This window comes from Dendrobates tinctorius, unplaced genomic scaffold (assembly GCF_039654945.1).
Source record: "Dendrobates tinctorius isolate UK_male_01 unplaced genomic scaffold, ASM3965494v1 ptg000351l, whole genome shotgun sequence".
Lineage (NCBI taxonomy): Eukaryota > Metazoa > Chordata > Amphibia > Anura > Dendrobatidae > Dendrobates > Dendrobates tinctorius.
In genome coordinates this window covers 1,992,009-2,011,230 of record NW_027362017.1, presented here as the reverse complement: position 1 = coordinate 2,011,230, position 19,222 = coordinate 1,992,009, and the positions used below count along the sequence as shown (strand labels likewise).

At 44.1% G+C, this 19,222-nt stretch overlaps 1 protein-coding gene across 1 annotated transcript in view; it reads left to right on the top strand.

The window, feature by feature from the left end:
• Positions 1 to 682: 682 nt before the first annotated feature.
• LOC141075417 (complement C3-like) overlaps positions 683 to 19,222 on the top strand; it is a 122,255-nt gene continuing 103,715 nt past the window's right edge. The window contains exons 1-9 of the mRNA XM_073562450.1: positions 683 to 757; positions 2,133 to 2,322; positions 4,057 to 4,219; positions 4,551 to 4,621; positions 5,652 to 5,743; positions 7,042 to 7,121; positions 7,214 to 7,301; positions 9,208 to 9,310; positions 13,840 to 13,960. Coding sequence (XP_073418551.1) covers positions 693 to 757; positions 2,133 to 2,322; positions 4,057 to 4,219; positions 4,551 to 4,621; positions 5,652 to 5,743; positions 7,042 to 7,121; positions 7,214 to 7,301; positions 9,208 to 9,310; positions 13,840 to 13,960 — 973 coding nt within the window. The 5' untranslated portion in view covers positions 683 to 692. The remainder of the gene's footprint in view (positions 758 to 2,132; positions 2,323 to 4,056; positions 4,220 to 4,550; positions 4,622 to 5,651; positions 5,744 to 7,041; positions 7,122 to 7,213; positions 7,302 to 9,207; positions 9,311 to 13,839; positions 13,961 to 19,222) is intronic.

The following is a 19,222-nucleotide window of genomic DNA, read 5'->3' as shown; positions in this document are numbered from 1 at the left end:
TCATCTGGGGGGGTTTAAAATACTATCGGTTAGCGGTCAAAAGGTCATGATCAGCTCCTTGCTTCATTCTGTGCCGTTAAAAAAAATAAATAAATAAAAGATGTCTCATAGCTTACTGTCGCCATTGTGATAGGATCATTTCTCATAAGTGCTTCTTTCAAGCGTTTGTCTGTGTTAGACAGCCCCATTTCAAATGTCAAATATCCAAGACTCCACCAAAGTTGAAGATTGATACAGAGTTCAACGTTGCCTTTGGAGGACCACTGAATCTCAGGACTGCTGATCATCTGGACCGACCACTATCAACATTTTGTTGGTGGACCTCTCTATCGAAACTATCCAGATGGCCAACCATCCTGTCAATCAACTGATTACCAGGTTTAACAGGGGCCAAAAGTGGTGGCCAATTGTGATGTAGTGTAGTGGTATATCTTCATACTCTTTGGTAGGCTATCAAAAAACCTCCTTAGCTTGAAAAAGGTCATCATTGTCCTTTTCTATTTCCTTGTTGAAGTGCATTTGCAAACCTCTAAACCCTGGTGATATTTGCATATTGTGCTTTGGCAGCTGAACAAGCTAGCTACTTAATAAGTACAATAAAGACTATTTATATTGGATGGAGGCCATCAAGAAGTCTCACTATAAAACCTTCTGGCAATCAGGAAACCATCTCATACCCCAGAGCAGGCACCATGGGGTGTAGGTTACTCTGTCTGATCTTGCTGTGTTTTCTGCAGGAGTCATATGGGCAACCACGGTGAGTATGGTGAATTTACCTTTACTTTCTAAACCCATAAATATGAAGGTACACTAAACATTTTTTTGTTGTTGAGTTTTATAATTTCTTTGTATGGGCTGTATAAGATCAGAGCTAATACAGGGGCTGCATAAGATTATCCTATTATTTTTTTTAATATTCATTGCATATATCCAGAATTGTTCTTGTAGAGCTAGGACATGAAGACATGCACCCCATGTTAGAAATCTGAGGATGAACATCCGGAATTAGGATATAGCATAAGTGCTTCTGGGACACAGTTTTGAAAAAAAGCAACCATGTCTTTCTAACCTTGAACATCGCCTTTAAATAAAATATGATGCATGTGTGATAATTAGTCAATATTGAATTTCCTTCCTAAATTTACATTTACATATTCGTTTAATGGGTAAAAAAAAGTTTCCTCACAAATTTCATAAAAGGGACATCCACTTTGTTTTTAGATTTCATGGGGAAAGAAAGATCTCCTTGGTCTCCTTATATCCTCATCTGATTTTGTGACGTATCAGCGATCTTGCTAGCGAGATCGCTGTGTGTGACGGGGATCAGCGACCGGCTCCCCTGCTGGTTATCGCTGATCGTGCTCGATCGGCCTGGGCCGTTTTTCGATCGCTGGTCTCCCGCTGGCCAGCTCACATCGCTGCATGTGGCAGCGAGAGACCAGCGATTAGCGACGCTGGTTTCTAATGTAAACATCGGGTATCCAGGAGTCACACAACTCTTAGATACCCGATCTTTACATTAGAAACCAGCGTCCAGCGTCGCTGGTCCTGATCACTGGAGGGGCTGTGTATGTGACAGCTAACCAGCGATCAGTCTAACGATGTCCCAGCGATCCCATCATGTCGGATTGTTGGTGGGATCGCTGGGACATCGTTATGTATAACAGGGGCTTTAGTTTCCCAAGAGGCCAAGGTAGATCACAGATTTCATCTTATCAGTAGTGGTCCTGACATCAAACTGCTTATCGTCAATAGAGTCTTCCATTAGTTCAGGTTGGTTCAAAGTGTACAACCTATCTAACAGTGATTCTAAACATATTAATGGAAATGATCTATGTATATATGGTCTCCTCTCCATTGAGAGTCAAGAACAGGACTTTCTTCCTCTGGGGATTACTAAATATGTATTTTGGATAATCCCAACTGCTCCACACGGAAACGTACTTCTTACCAGGTTATAACAATTTATTTTTTTACATAAAAACTTTTATGAAGCTTGATATCAAAAGGGCCTATCCAGAATTAGAAAAGCAAGGCTATTTTCTTACAAAAACAGTGTCTCACCTGTCTTCAGGTTGAGTGTGGGATTGCAAATACAGACCTAAAGAGAATAATGAGATCATTCTCCATAGATGCATCCTGATCACACCCAGTGTGCTCCACATGGATACTGAGGAAACCATCATGGTCTCCATAGAAGGACGACAGGTCTCATCTATTGAAATCACTGTCCAGGATTTCCCAGAGAAGAAATTCTTGTTGGCTAACAGTATGATCTCTGGAAATAAAGAGAATTACTTTCTAGGAAAAACTGCAATAAAGGTAATCTAGCCCCATGAGAATGCAAAAATGTGCTGAATAATGAAAACATTCCTGATTCTTCTTTTTCTTTTGTTTTTTTATTATTTTTTCCCTTTTCACCACCCTACTTCTTTTTAATTTCTATCTACTTTCTTTTCTTCCTTACTTCTTACTGTCGCGGGGATACCGCAACAGAGAGGGGCCAGACGATCACAGCCTCTGGTTTCATGAACTCCTCCACTGATTAGAAGCACTTCACCATCTTACGAAACAGTGAAGTTATTTTCTTTACTAGCAGTGCAAGGGTTATTCTGTTTATTGGAAGCTCCTGGAGCTTTCCCATTTGAATGTCTCAGCTGTTCAGTGTTGGCCTCTCTCCTATAGATGCTGGCCTCTGGCTCTTATGAGTTGCCAGTGTCAGTTCCTACTGCCTGGTTGTGTTAGAGGTGTTGTCTGTGGTTGGAGCTGTAGTTCTCGTTTGGAGATTTGTTCAGGAGATCGTTGCTTGGAGTTCTGTTTGTGTACACATCTTACACATCTTTATCCTCTCCTATTTGGTTTCTGCTTCCTTTACCCCCCCCCCCCCCCCCCCCCGTGTTCTACTCTGTTTGGTGAGTGTATTTTTATGATTTCTATTTTCATTTATCCCTGTCCATTTTCTCCTTGTTTGACTGACTGTTTACTGCATTCTTATACACTACAGCCCCCACCTTCCCTGTGTCTGGGGGAGAGGGACAGATAGGGTTATAATAGGAGCTTAGCAAGGCACGTGAACCCGTGGTCGCCCCCTTTAGGAGTAATCCGGGTGACAGGGACAGACCGGGGAGCCCCCAGCTATAGGGATCTGGTTAGCACCCACAGTCATTAGAAATTGTGTAACTCCTTCCTTCCTAGATCTTTTATTTGCTTATCTACCTGCATATTTTCCTTCCTCCATTCTAATTAACTTCTTTCTTTTTGACCATTCTTCCTTGCTTTTTTTACCAATACCATTTACAAATCTAACTTCCCTCCTTATTTCCCTTACCATCAACTCAATTTACCCCTCCCCCATTCTATTTACCTACCTTCTTTTCATTACATTTTCCATCTTTCCTTCCTTCCTATTATTCTTCCTTTCCTACTTTCCTTCTTTTTTTCTCTTTCTTTCCTACATAAATTCCTTTCTTCTTCATTATTTTCCTGTAATTTCAATTTACGCAACCCATTTCTATTTATCGTCCATCCTTCTTTTTCAGTCCTTCCTTTTGTGTTTTCTTATTTTCCACTCAATTAATTGACTATTCGTTTGTCTTCTTTCCTCTCTTCTCTTCTCCTTCATTCCAATTTCTCACTTTCTCTCCCTTTTCTTTTTCTTTCTTTTCTTTTCCTTACATTTCCTTTTTTCTTACTTCATTTTCTCATTCCATTTATTTACCTACCTTACATTTTTCCTTTCTTCATTCGCTTCTTTTCATTACTTTTCCTTTCCATCTTTCTCTTTCTTTCTTTCTTTCTTTCTTTCTTTCTTTCTTTCTTTCTTTCTTTCTTTCTTTCTCTTTCTTTCCTCCAATTCCCTTCAATCCTTTACTCTTCTCTTTTACAGCCACCCACCCACCAATCATTTGTCTTTCTTCCTACATTTCAGCTGCCAGCTTTCTCTTTCCTTCTTTATATCCCTCCCTTCTTCTTTCCATCCTTCCTTTTCTCATTTACTTTTCTTCCCTTTTTTATGTGTACCTTATGTACCATATGACAAATATTCTATCATTTTAGATTTCATCTCGGAATTTTACGAAAACCGCGATGAAGAAGCAATTTGTTACCATCCAGGCAAGAACGTCACAGTGTTCAATGGAGAAACATGTCCTTCTGTCCATCCACAGCGGCTACATCTTCATCCAGACTGACAAACCCATCTATACCCCAGGATCTAAACGTAATATTTGCACTTATATATTCATAGAACATGCATCTTATACTAAATTTCATTGGATTATGCTATATATGATCCTTTTTGGTGTAGTGTAGTGCCACCCTTACTCATAGGCAGTGTCTGTTAGTGCAGCTTAGCCTCATTCACCTTAATGGACAGTAGTGATCCTATTACTCGGGAAGTAATAGTATCTTCCATCTATTATCATGCGACCCTCCTAAATAAAAGTTGAATAATAGATGAATATCGCTCTTTCTCCTCACTGTAGTGTTGACAAGTTGATGATATTTAGTCAGAGACTGTTGACTTCACCATAACATTTCATGTCTTCCAGTTCTATATAGGATCTTACCAGTGAATTACAAGCTACAGCCAATGCAAACTGCTGTGGTAGTGGAATTCCAGGTAAGACTTACTACTTAAGCGGGGGTGGGACAAGGAGTAGGCGGGAGAGTCACATGTCCATTGAGGAGCTGAGTCTGTTACATATGAAGCAAGGAAGGATCACAATTGTCCCCAACATTATCAGCCCTGCGGTCAATCAGACAGAGATAAAGCTGTCAGAATAATGGCCGCATCCTTCAAATGAAAAAAAGAGATGAGCGCAATTTTGTCACTTTCTCCAATACCATGATCACACCTCAGTATTCGGTCAGAATTTTACATCAGTATTTAAAAGCCAAAATCAGGAGAGGAACAATCAGCCGGAGGACTACTGCTGTGATGTGTGGTGGTGGCCGTGAATGCACCGCAGGTTAACAGGACCTGCAACACGTGATAACCGGGGAGTGGCTGGAGGTGGGGCAAAGCCCCATACTCCCGAGAACGGCGACAAGAGGCGGGAGAAGAGTCAAGCAAGCCAAGGTCAGACCAGAGGGTAACCAAAGGAGGAGACAGGCAGCGTATATAATACAAGCCGGCATCAGAAGAAAAGTATAATACAAACAAGTGCACCAGTTATGGATTTTTTTACCTGGTTTTGGCTTACAAATGCTGATGTAAAATACTGACCAAAAGCTGAATGTGTGAACGCGGCCTAAGTGTGGCTGAATAGAGGGTGACTCAGAAGCAAAGATGCTTTCTATTGCATTTCTTTAATTGAGCCATTTTTGGATGTCACTATTATGAGGGCACTGTGATTGTCACTGTTATGGAGGCACTCTAGATTTCACCATTATGAGGGTACTATGGATATCACTCTTAGGTTATGGGGGCACTGTAGATATCGCTGTTAAGATGGTGTTGTAAATGTCACTGTTAATGGGGTACTGTGGCCTTCACCATTTTGGGGTTACTATGAATGCCACTCTTAGTATATGGGGCGCTGTGGAAGTCACTGTTTTGTGAGCTCTGTGGAATTTACTTTTATACAAAGAGTTGTGGATGTCACTTATTTAGAAAACCTAAAGTTTACCTTTCTCATGTTTTCTTCTAGAATCCAGAGGGTATTATTGTGAAATCAGATGTACTCCATCCCGATCCATTTGGGTTTATCTCAAAAAGTAACGATTTGTCAGAGCTGGCCAGGTGAGACTGACATATAGACAGGTTCCACAAGAACATAAGAACTATCTAATAAGATCCCTTCCTTCGGATAGGTTCTACTCATGCAGAGGCTTCTTGTTTATTATTACTCACTGGTTTCTCGCCAAAGACCCAGATACTTGGGCCCTTCAATGGTCCTGTGAAATGTCCCAACACTCGAGTCTTTAACAAGAACTATTTGAGCTGAGCTTGGGAACCTTAAAGTCTCCTTTGCCATGTAAAAAAAAAACATTCTAAGCTGCACGTGGTACATGGGGGGACAGCTACAAACCAGCTTCCATGAGATTCAGGGCTTGTCACTAAAGAGTCAAGTATTGAGACCCACATTTTAGTGGCTAAAAGGTGAAAAACGCTTTCTCAAACTCCGACACCTCTGATTGCAGCATCTCTATTAGTCTCATCCCTAAAGTCCGGCCATCTTTCATCATATATGAACAAGAAGTCAAAATAAGCACATAATGTCTATAGTAAGTAGTGAAGCAATTGCTTCAATCCAAAGACAGAGTCATAATGCCAGTCAAGGAGGGATAAAAGATGGAGAAGCTCTCAAAATGGGCCAGTAAAAAATGTTCCAATACAAAACAATGTTCAGCGCAATGTCCAGATTAACATGCCCATTCATACAATAAATGCCGCTTACCCATGGCCACTGATGTATCTGTGCCTCCCTGCAGACCCCCTGACGCGCGTTTCACGTGAGGTGCTTTTTCAAAAGGGGTCCCCTTTTGAAAAAGCACCTCACGCGAAACGCACGTCAGGGGGTCTGCAGGGAGGCACACAGATACATCAGCGGACATGGGTAAGCGGAATTTATTGTATGAATGGGCATGTTAATCTGGACATTTTTTACTGGCCCATTTTGGCATATATATTGTATTGCCTTATACTTACCCTTGATTTTTCTATTTATGAGATTTGTATATTCATGATTGTCGGCTGCAGTGTTTTTCTGTGCACTCCTGCAATTATCCACAGTATTCTCTGTCTGTTTTCCTCCATAGGCCCACATTGTTGGCATGTAATTTTTTCATGTGGATTAATAAAGATTGTATTTGTCTTTTATACTTGATGGTTTCTTTTTTGCTCCAATCTTTTTCTTGGTTTGCATACAGCTTTCAACATAGCCTGTTTCAGACATCTAGGTATCAAAACCATGGCCATTACTTATAAACAGAAGTAGTAGTAATATCTTCAGGTGGAGTTTATCCTTAGTCTAGGATAAGACTGGAAATGTTCTTCGCATATTTAGTGTACCAACAATCTTGAAATTTTGCCTTCAGTCTTGGCACCTGGACCCTCTTCGCCAGGTATCGTGACTCACCTGAAAACTTCACCACCAAATTTGAGGTGAAAGAATACGGTAAGAGAATTATCAGGAGCATTTCAGATTCTTGGACTTGCCAAATGACACCATTCATTCACAGTGGCTTCTCTTTTTCATTGCGACATCAGTGCTGCCAAGCTTTGAAGTTACCATCAAAACGGAGAAAAATTTCATGTATCTAGACGATAATACATTTTCAGTGACTGTTAATGCACAGTGAGTATCTTCATCTGAGGTTTTTCTAAATCTGTTTTCCAAAAAGTTGGAGAAGGTCATTCATGGAACTTCTCATCATAAGTTACCACCTAGAACAGAAACTGTCTCTCCGGCAAACAAAATATAAGAACACCACTGAGGTGTCACAATGTTTAGTGGCTGTTGCCAGTTACTGAAGATCAGTGCCTACTATTCAAATAGGAGCTGATCGGCAGTAACTGATGGTGGCCAGTAAGCTTTGAGGGACCATTGGTGTTCCTCTCTGTACATTCACACATGAATATCCACAAAGTTGATTACAATGCAATTCTGAAAGTAAGATCTATAGAAATTTTGTACAATGTAATGGGCACAAATAGTGCAATGTAATACACAAAATTAAATCAGTAGTAAAGTGATAAAGATTTATTACAGTAAAACTGCCAGAAGAATAAATAAGATTAGAATCTCCATCTCAGACCCTGATATGCAGTTCAACCCTACTTCACCTAGGGCTCCAAAAGAAAAAGTAAAGAATTAGCTTCAGCATCCCCGATGGTCGATGATAGGTTGGAGGGTAATTCGTAATCCTTCCTGAAAGAAGATTTCCATTTTACCAAAAGTGGCCTCCAATACTTTTTCACATGTAAAATAACAAACACAGATACTCACCCTCCCCAGGTCTAGCTTCATCTCTTCTCCATCTTTGACTATTGGCTGCACCCAGTTCACAGAGACCAGAGCGGCAGTGTAGAAATGGAGTTATTCGTTATCTTAGGTGTAGAGAAGCATTTGGGGACCACTTACATTTCTTAAAATTGAAAATCCTTAGAGTATTGAATATGGCAGGTGGTAAGAGATGGTGAATATGTATGATGGGTATATTGGCATGGGACTATGGGATGGAGAATATGTATGATGGGTATATGGGCTCGGGACTATGGGATGGAGGATAATTATAATTTGTTATAACTAACCACAGTTAGTTACTATGCCCAGGCAGCGCCGGGCTCTTCAGCTAGTGATAATATATATTTTGAGGATGTATTAGTTGAGACCTTTTCGGGAAGGATTTAATGGCACCATACTTATGGTAAGGAGGGAACAAAGATGCGCACGCCTGGAAATCTAAAGTAATGAAGGAATTAATTGTCATGTCAACAATTAGGAGGCAAAGGGTATTGAAGTGGGTATCATAAACATTCTAGGTGGTCTAAGGTAGTAGAAGTTTTAATGCCAGCATCTTTGATAATCTGGTAAATTGAAGGAGTTAATGTAATCCTGGTGTGATCTAGGGGACTGAAAGAGTCAACGCCAGCCTCCCTGGCAGTCAAGAGCATTAAGAGTGTATGTTTCAGTACACATAGTGATCAGGAGTGGTGAAGGGATGAATTTCAGTGCCCCTGTTGGTGTAGGACAATGAATGAGTCATGGACAACTGTTAGTGTAGAGCAGTGTTCCCAAACTCTGGCCCTCAAGAACCACCACCAACAGGTCAAGTTTTCAGGATTTCCTTAGTATTGCCCAGGTAATAATTCCATCACCTGGACAAGCAAGAATTCCATCACCTGTGCAATTCTAAGAAATCCTGAAAACATGACCTGTTGGTGGCACTTGAGGACCGGAGTTGGGGAACATTGATCTAGAGTATTACAAGTTTAAGATTCAGAATCCCTGGTAATTAGGGGGTAGTGAAGGGGTGAATTTCAGGACCACTAGTGTTTAAAAACCATGGAGTTGAATGAAAAAGATTAAATGATCTGCAATATCTTGGCCACCCTGATTTATCTCCAACAATTTTCCTATCAGTTGGGTTAAGTGTGATATCATTAGTAACATCTGAACAGAAGGTCTACAAATGATAGCAGATGTGCATAGAAGGAATAAAGGAAATATCATGATCACATGCTGCTTCCATGCCCTCTAGATACATCTATGGGAAGCCCGTTTCTGGTAAAGCCTTTGTACTGTTCAAACTGAAGAGGGGAACTGAAGAAAAAAGTCTCACAGAGTCGCTAAGGAGGATTCAGGTAATGTCATATATGTAATGTGTCAGATATTACACATAAAGACATGCAACTTGGCTTACAAGAACAAATCTAATTTCAAAGTTTACAGTTACAATTCCAACAAAGTTGGAACATTCAATAGTAAAAACAATCGGCCCTACGCTTTACATATACCACACACAAGCAGCAAGTTTTAAGGACAAAACCACTCGATTTGTCCAATATAATAAACCATAAAAAACAAAGCTATAAAAACTCGCGCTGTAGTGTATAACTAATTGTTAAGTTCCACCAAACCAGTTTTTATATGCCAAGACTAATGTCTCAAACTAGACTGAGATAAAGGATGTGTTACCTTTCAGGCAGGCACTGGCATAATGGCGCTGGAATTCCAAGAACGGTGTTTAGCAGACAGGGAGTCAGAAGGTCCTTCTCATGAAAATTCCACAGTGAGATAAAATTAACAATCTTGGATCAAAGGTGAGCAAGGTGTTGAAAGAAGACGTAGTCCCGGCCGGTGACTATCGTCTATCTGTGGATCTGTAACAGCCGTCTGCATAGAGTACAGATGCCGCGTTAGGAAAGCCTGCACGGTGCAGAGACGCTGCAGGACCTTGCGTGACGTCACAGACACGTGAATAATCACGTGACAGGCTAGGGAGCGCTACAGAGCGCTCAGGGGGCTAGATTGCTAATCCTATGCGTTTCAGAATCTCGGACTCCTTCCTCAGGGATAGCCTCATACAGCACAGATCCTTCTTATATATCCTGCATCACATTGGGAAAAAAAAAAAACAACTTTATACATTAAAAGCAAATAGTTCGATCTCACTGTTCAGACCGTTCGGGATCAAAGTGTCCAGTTCAAATATCCATCGGCTCTCTTCTCTGGACATCTGGTGTATGAAATTGCCTTTCCTCCAACTTTTGTTAACCACTTTAATCCCAGTAAATTTAGTATCCTTTATTGAGCCTCCATGATGTAACAGAAAATGGTTAGAACGGGGGTGACCTGTGTATTTTTTGCAAATATTCCGCAAATGTTCTCCAATCATAACATGTAGCGGACGTTTAGTTCGTCCTATATACAATTTTTCACAGGGGCATGTAATACAATATATCACACCCTTTGTATCACACGTAATAAAGTCCTTAATCAACACTTCTGTAGATCCGTTGGAAATAGAAAACTGTTTTATATTGAGGCCCAATAAAGGATACTAAATTTACTGGGATTAAAGTGGTTAACAAAAGTTGGAGGAAAGGCAATTTCATACACCAGATGTCCAGAGAAGAGAGCCGATGGATATTTGAACTGGACACTTTGATCCCGAACGGTCTGAACAGTGAGATCGAACTATTTGCGTTTAATGTATAAAGTTGTTTTTTTTTTCCCAATGTGATGCAGGATATATAAGAAGGATCTGTGCTGTATGGGGCTATGCCTGAGGAAGGAATCCGAGATTCTGAAACGCATAGGATTAGCAATCTAGCCCCCTGAGCGCTCTGTAGCACTCCCTAGCCTGTCACGTGATTATTCACGTGTCTGTGACGTCACGCAAGGTCCTGCAGCGTCTCTGCACCGTGCAGGCTTTCCTAACGCGGCATCTGTACTCTATGCAGACGGCTGTTACAGATCCACAGATAGACGATAGTCACCGGCCGGGACTACGTCTTCTTTCAACACCTTGCTCACCTTTGATCCAAGATTGTTAATTTTATCTCACTGTGGAATTTTCATGAGAAGGACCTTCTGACTCCCTGTCTGCTAAACACCGTTCTTGGAATTCTAGCGTCATTATGCCAGTGCCTGCCTGAAAGGTAACACATCCTTTATCTCAGTCTAGTTTGAGACATTAGTCTTGGCATATAAAAACTGGTTTGGTGGAATTTAACCTTTAGTTATACACTACAGCGCGAGTTTTTACAGCTTTGTTTTTTAAAGTTGGAACATTGTGCAAAATGTAGAGAAAACAAGAATGCAATCATCTGGAAATCTCTTACAGCCGTATTTTACTTACTCTAGACCTCGGTACGTGAGACGTGTTTCTATTTCATTAGCAAAAATTAACTGACTTCGAAAAAGTTTTGGACAAGGTTAGCAAAAGGCTGGAAAAGTAAATGGTATTAATGAGAAACAGCTGATCAATTTTCAGTTAATATGATGCATAAATAGAGCTTGTTAGAGAGGCAGAGTCTCTCCGCAGCAAAGATGGTCAGATGTCACTAGTCTATGAACAACTTTGTATAAAATTATGAAACAATATTAGAAAAAATGTTCTTCAATGTAAAATTATAAATAATTTGAATATCCCGCTACCTATATAATATCATTAAAATATTTAACGATTCTGGAGAAAACAATGTGCATAAGGGACAAGGTTGATGGTCAATTTTGGCTGCTTGGGCCCTAAGGCAGCACTAGAATAAAAAGAGAAATTATTTGGTCATGCAAATCACTCCATAGGCTCAGGAAATCATTGTCTGCAAACACAGCCCACCGTGTAATCCACAGATGTACCATGCAGACTAAAGATGAGAGGTACGATCCGACTTGTGATCAGTCTACAGTTCCTGCATCTATTATGGTATAGAGTGGGCAGCTTACACACTGAGAAAGAAACTATGAATTCAGAGCATTATATAGCGTTTTAGAGCAACATGTGCTCCCATCAAGACAATGACCAAGACAGTGGTAAACCATATACTGCATCCATCACAACAGCACAACTCCACAGAAGAAGAGTTCGGGTGATGAACCGGCTACCTGCAGTCTGGACTTTTCACCAATAGAAAACATTTGGTGCATTATGAAATGAAAATTCCAGTAAAAACCCCGAACTGTGGAGCAGCAAGAATCTTACATCAGACAAAGAATAGGGCAACATTTTTCTCCAAAACTCCAGTTATTGGTCTCCTCACTTCCCAAGATGCTCCCAGACTGTTGTAGGAAGTAGAGCGGACCAACTTTTCTGACATTTGCTGCTGCCATCAATTTCTAACTATATTCGAAAGAAATGGAAAAATGTCCAGCGCTCACCTTCTGATCTCCGATACGTATATGTTCAGCTGTGAATACAAATATTCCAAATCATTGCATTCTTTACATTTTACACAGTATCACAACAATTTTGGGAACTGTGGTTGTACAAGAAATCACCAAATGCATTTTTATCTTGGCTGACTGTAGTAAAAAAAAGACAAAACTTAAAACTTAAGAGAATGTGAACATAGAAGGAAAGAAAATTGGCACTCACCACCATCGGCGGTTAGAAGTCCTTTAATCCAGGGAACAGGAGGACATCAATACAATAGGCACGGGTAGGCTGGAGAGGGGAGAAGAGATCCTCATCTCCTCTCTCCCACACCGCCTACTTTCCGCTTTGATGTCGTCCTGTTCCATGGAATAAAGGAATTTTAACACCCAGGTGATGGTGAGTGCCACTTTTGTTTCATCCTATGTTAGCATACACTTGAACTTTATGCGAACACCACCTCTAGTTCTCTTGTCTGGCATACAGCTCAGTATAGAGGGAAGTTCTAAGACTTACAGGGCTGGACTGGTGCCTGTTCAGCTTCACCTTGTTTCTAACTTAAGCCTAAGAGATCAATTAACAGCTGCTTGTTGATGATTTTCAGCAGCGTCACCCACCTATGGCTAGAAATGGAGAACCCACTAACACTGTAGCTATGGGAGGTGCGGAGTCTGTGGAATTCCTTTCTTTCAACCTTAAAGGGAATCTGTTAGTAGGATCAACCGTCCTAAGCCTACATATGGGCATGTAGGTCATAGGAAGCTGAATAAAATGATATCTTATTATGTGAGATCCGATTAAATATTCCAGAGAAATCCACATTTTTCTAATACATAAATGAGCAGAAAAGATCTCACCGCCTGAACCTGGAACAGAGATTGTTGCAGCTCATTTGCATAGAAGAAACACATGAATTTCTCGGGAACCATTCATCGGATCGCAGATATCAAGGTATCATTTGACTCAACTTTCTATGACCTACATGTCCATATAGATGTCTTAGGATGGTGGATCCTACTGACTGATGCCATATAAACGCTATAGACCAAGGATCTAGTGAGATGGTAAATACTAAGGCTTTGTGCACACGGTGCGGATCCGCAGCAGAACTGCAGGTGATGTACAGTACAATTCTAGCCTATCGAAAATTGAAACCGCTGTGCAGACGGTGCGGTTTTTGCCACGCGGTTTTGCCTGCGGTTTCAAATCCACAGAAAGAATTGACATGTCATTCTTTTCTGCGGATTCCGCTGCGGTTTGCCATCTCCACCATTGTGGAGGTGATAAACCACAGGGCAAAACCGCAGGGTAATCCGCAGGTAAACTGCAGGTCTTTTGACCTGCAGATTGTGCAAAATCCGCGCGGAAAAATCCGCTGGTGAATCCGCACCGTGTGCACATAGCCTAATACTAAAAATGTTCTGGAAGACTGGAAATGGAAACTCTTGTTTGCTTGAGATTATTGATAACCTTTGTCCAATGGACGTAATTTATAGTTCTTTCATGTTTACACAGATTTCAGATGGAATTGGCCATGTCGACTTGCTGAGAGAAGATCTGATAAAAGGCGTCAATCATCCTGATGATTTGCTGCAGCACAGATTACATGTTACTGTGACCGTCATAACTGACTCAGGTAAGAGAGATGCGGACGGTGAACGTGGTGTTAGGCAGGTCAGCAAGATCTGTGGTCTAGGGCTACGGGGAAACGGAAGAGGGACTAGTATTAAAGAGGAGAAGATGGACACAGAAGAGGGGAAGGGGTGAGAACAGAGTAGGTATCAATAATGAAGAGGGCAGAAGATCCAGAAAAGGGAAATAAATGTAAAACAGGAGCCGATATGGAAGAGACATGCAGATATAGAGGAGAGAGGAGCACACAGACAAGTCTTACATATATTGAAGGAGACAACAGATCCAAAAGAGGGCAGCGGATACAAGTGGTAAGCAGGGTAAGCAGATGTGCCAGAGGGAACACACGTGAAGAGGGGATGTAGGGTTCGTGCAGGCTCACAGGATGCAGTGACGAGACGCGAGACTGAATATAGGGTGAAGTAAACTTTTATAAGTTTAAAGCCGCAAGGGCTAAACTGCTTCAATCAAATAAAGGGGAAACACCTATTTGTCCTCGCAGGGACTCGTAAAACAAACATTCAAACAAAAAAAGGTCCTTATTTTCTATAGTGCACTTAGCCTTCCGGGCGTCGCTCGAGTTCACGACCACTCAGGGATTGCAGATGTGGCTGCCTTGTAATCCACGATTTTCCGGAAGGACTTGGGCTCGTCCGGCCCTGAAGAAACCAAAACGGTGGGGCGCAGCAGGCCCTGAAGGAACCGGAACGATGGGGCGCAGCAGGCCCTAAAGAAAATGGACGATGGGGCGCAACGGGCCCTGAAGAAACCGGAACGATGGGGCACATCAGGCCCTGAAGAAACTGGACGGTAGGGCGCAACGAGCCCTGAAGAAACCGGAACGATGGGGCGCAACAGGCCCTGAAGAAACTGGACGGTGGGGCGCAACGGGCCCTGAAGAAACCAGAACGATGGGGCACAACAGGCCCTGAAGAAACTGGACGGTGGGGCGCAACGGGCCCTGAAGAAGCTGGAACGGTGGGGCGTAATAGGCCCTGAAGAAATGGGAACGGTGGGGCACAACAGGCCCTGAAGAAGCTGGAACGGTGGGGCGTAATAGGCCCTGAAGAAATGGGAATGGTGGGGCACAACAGGCCCTGAAGAAACTGTTCGGGGGGATAAATCTCCCAGGCGTCCGTTTAGAGGCGCTCGTCCCCCAGCCAGGTCATGACGCAGTTCAAAAACATAAATGTTCACAAACTCTGCTCAATGTCCCCTCAGTAAGCGGGACAGGGGCTCTGCGGCCGCCTATAGTGAGGTGGCGTCCCCTGAGGTCGGTGATGACGGGGTCGCAGCTGTGGGAGAAGACAGGGGGGCAGTGTCCTGGCCACTGTACCGGATTGCTCTCTCGTCGCAGCGGTCGCCTGAGATCCCGGTCCTGTCACACCACGGAGGGAATCAGTGGGCGTCAATTTATCTGTATGTATCCAGGGAGGGACTCCCGGGGAGAGTCTCTTACGCGTCGCTCTTTGGACAGTCTCAAATTTTCCTTTGACAGTCTCCTGCCTGTCTCTCTTCCCCACACCGTCAGTTGTCACAGTCCTCCCCCTGCCACACGGCTCTCTCTCTCTTGTCAGGCTCTCTTCCAACTGCCACCTCAGCGCGTCCCCTGCTCCTTTTACCCTCGCCCCACCCCCTGTTGCCCTGACAACTTCAATCGCATGTCTCCCTTTGTAATCCCCCTGATGTGGTTTCTTCAATAACCTTGATGGCGGTCCCCCTGGTTCTGGCCCAATCACTGTATGGGGGTCCTCCTCCCCACATTCCCCCACCCTGTAAGCTCGCCAGTCCTCGGGCGAGGGTGTTAGTCTATTGAGATTGGCCTGTAAAGGTGTCAATATTTGTTGCCATACGAACTGGTCTTGTTCATACCGTTCGGGGGGTTTGCCGGCTGTTGACCGCTCGGAGCGTCTAAGTTCGACTGGGGTGGAGTCTTCTGGGGTGGTGGACGTCGGTGGCCTGCAAGATGCCGGTGGGTTAATTGTGTCAACTGGCTCATTATTGGGTGGAGGGCCCTTGGGAACTGGAGGGAAATCCTCGTCGTCTGAGTCCCAGCATATGGACTCCGGTTCGGATGTCTTCGGGACGGGTTCCAGTTGCTTCGGGTCGGTGGAAATACACAGGCGTAACATATTACGATGCACAATGCAAGTGGGCAGTGTTTCATCCTGCTCGGGCCGTATTTCGTACACAGGTCCTTCTGGATGGATACGGCGTAGTACCCGATAAGGACTCTCTTCCCAATGTGACTCCAGTTTATTCTGGGGGCGTTGATCTAGTACAAGCACACGGTCCCCACTTTGGAGATGGGGAGGGGAGGTTGTATTCTTCCCTGGGTGTTCCCAGTCTTGAAGTTTGGTATGTACAATTCGGTGAAGAGTTTGCAACCTGTGGCGATGATTTCGGACCCAAGACGACACTCCGGTCCAGGGCCGAGGCTCTTCGGGGTCCAACTCTACCTCCGTGAACCCTTTACCCTCTCGTCCGAACAGCAGGAAATAAGGAGTATAGCCCGTTACTCGATGTACCCGATTATTATAAACCCACACTAATTCAGAAACATATTCAGGCCAACAAGCTTTCTTGTCACTCTCCAGAGTGCGTAGCATTTGAATCAATGTCCGATTAAATCGCTCACAAGCCCCATTCCCTTGCGGGTGATATGGTGTGGTCCGGGATTTATCAATCCCATAAAGATGATGTAGTTCCTCGATAACTTTCCCCAAAAAACATGCTCCCTGGTCGGAATGTATACGTTGAGGACAGCCGTACACTTGTATAAAGTTTCTGCAAATTGCGGAGGCGGCTGACTCCGCGGTCTGGTCTCGAGTAGGGGTGACCACAGCGAATTTGGTGAAATGATCCACCATGACGAGGCAGTGTTCGTATCCCTGGAATGCGGGACCAATGTGCAGATAATCCACCGTCAGGAGCTCAAAGGGTTCTGAAGTCACGATCGTCTGTGTTGCGGCCCTCTGAGCAGACGGTTTGGTCAATTCACATAAGCGGCAGGTACGGCAAACTTCGTCCACAACAGTCGACAAGCGTGGGTGATAAACTTTCTGTTGTAACCATTGCAAAGTCTTTTTGACTCCAAAGTGGGCCCCTTTTTCGTGAGCCTCTCGAGCCAGTTCGTGTAGTTGTGCTCCGGGCGTAACCACCTGCCAAACAGTCGTTGAGGTTGTTTGCGAAGTGATTTTACGGTACAGTAGTCCCTTTCGGATAATCAGTCTCTCCCATTGTCGCAGCATCAGCGACAGGTCTTGGGTCAAAGCTTGTCGTTGAGTATCAGTGGGTAATTGACCAGCGGCGACCCATGTCCGGAGAAGTCCAACTTCTTCATCTTCTTGTTGCTGTTGTATCCACTTATCACGAGATTGTTCCAGGATGCCCCTGTGGGCCTCTGGGGAAGATACTTTTGCATCAACATTGGTGAGCACGGCAGCGGTAAGAGCGAACGGTATTTCCTCTCCTTCTAATTCTTCGTCTCGATTCTGTCCGGGAGTTGTATGTCAAATCCTAGAGAGAGCATCTGCATGAACATTCTCGGCCCCTCTTTTGTAAATAATCTTGTAATTGTACTTTGCCATTCAGGCCACCCATCGCTGCTCCAAAGCCCCCAACTTGGCGTTTTCCAAATGAGCCAGTGGGTTGTTGTCAGTTCGCACTACCACCTCGGAGCCCGCTAGGTACTCTGCGAATCTCTCCGTCATAGCCCACACCACTGCGAGGAGCTCGAGCTTGAAAGAGCTGTAATTGTCAGGGTTACGCTCGGAGTCATGGAGTGAACGGCTTCCATATGCAATCACCCTCTCCCGGCCATTCTGAACCTGTGACAACACAGCTCCTAGCCCGTGAAGACTCCCGTCAGTGTGCAGGATAAACGGCTAAGAGAAATCCGCATAAGCCAACACTGGGGCATCCGAGAGTGCAGCCTTGAGATCTCGGAAGGCCTCTTCCTGAGGGTGTTGCCACTAGATTTTTCGCCCATTGGCCCCAGCGGGAGCCCCCTTCAGCAGGTCATGCAGGGCTCGAGCTCGACATGCAAAATTCTTTACGAAACAACGGTAATATCCAGCTAACCCCAGAAAAGCCCGCACGTCTTTCACCGTCTCGAGGGTAGGCCATTCCTGGATAGCAGCAATCTTCTCCCGGGATGGCCTCACACCCTCTGCCGAAACGACATGACCCAGATATTCAATCTGAGCGCGAAATAGGTGGCACTTCTGAGGCTTCACCTTCAACCCGTACTTTTGCAGCCGGCTGAGTACCTGTCCCAACCGCTTCAGGTGGTCCTCGAAGGAGGCGGCATAGACAATGATGTCATCCAGGTAGATCAACGTGGCCTCAAAATTGAGATCCCCTAGACATCGCTCCATCAATCGCTGAAATGTTCCGGGGGCGTTGGCCAGCCCGAATGGCATTCGATTAAACTCAAACAGTCCCATGGGCATTATGAACGCTGTCTTAGCTCTGTCCTCTTCTGACATGGGCACCTGCCAGTACCCACTGGCCAAGTCCAGGGTCGAAAAATATGTTGCTTTGCCCAATGCAGACAGAGATTCTTCTATGCGGGGCAGTGGGTATGAGTCTTTAATAGTGCAAGCATTCAATTTACGATAATCCACACAGAATCGTAGTGTACCATCTTTCTTCCGGACTAACACGATGGGGGCCGCCCAAGGGCTTTGACTTTCCAGTATCACCCCTTTTTGTAGCATCTGAGCCAGCAAAGTTTTCACCTCTTGATAGAGTTGTGGCGGAATCTGTCGATATCGTTCTCGGATAGGGGCCGCTCCTGCTGTGGGGATCTCATGAGTGATGGCGGTGGTACACCCAAAGTCATCCTCATGACTAGCAAATACTTCATGGTACTGTCCCAGCAATGCTTTTACTTGTGAAAGTTGGGCCGCAGTTAGTCCAGAAAGCTCGGCCCGCATCTGCTCCAAAATATTTCGCCCCTTCTCTTGTGTCGAGACTTCGTGGGCCTGTAGGGTTCGTATTGTTACCTCCCAAGGATCCTCGGGGTGTACTCGTAATTGAACCGCAGGAGCGGGCAGCACTTCTTCTAAAGGCTTTACTAGTTTGGCCAGTACAGTCCATGCTTTCAGAATGGTATCTCGGTCTTCAAGGTTAACGCAGCGGACCAGGACGGTTCCTTTTCGCACCGTAGCGAGGGAACGGGCCACCAGTATGCCAGGAGATAAGTGCTCTGAGTGACACAGCTCCACCTGCACCTCTACGCCTTCCAAAGGTATCGGGGCCC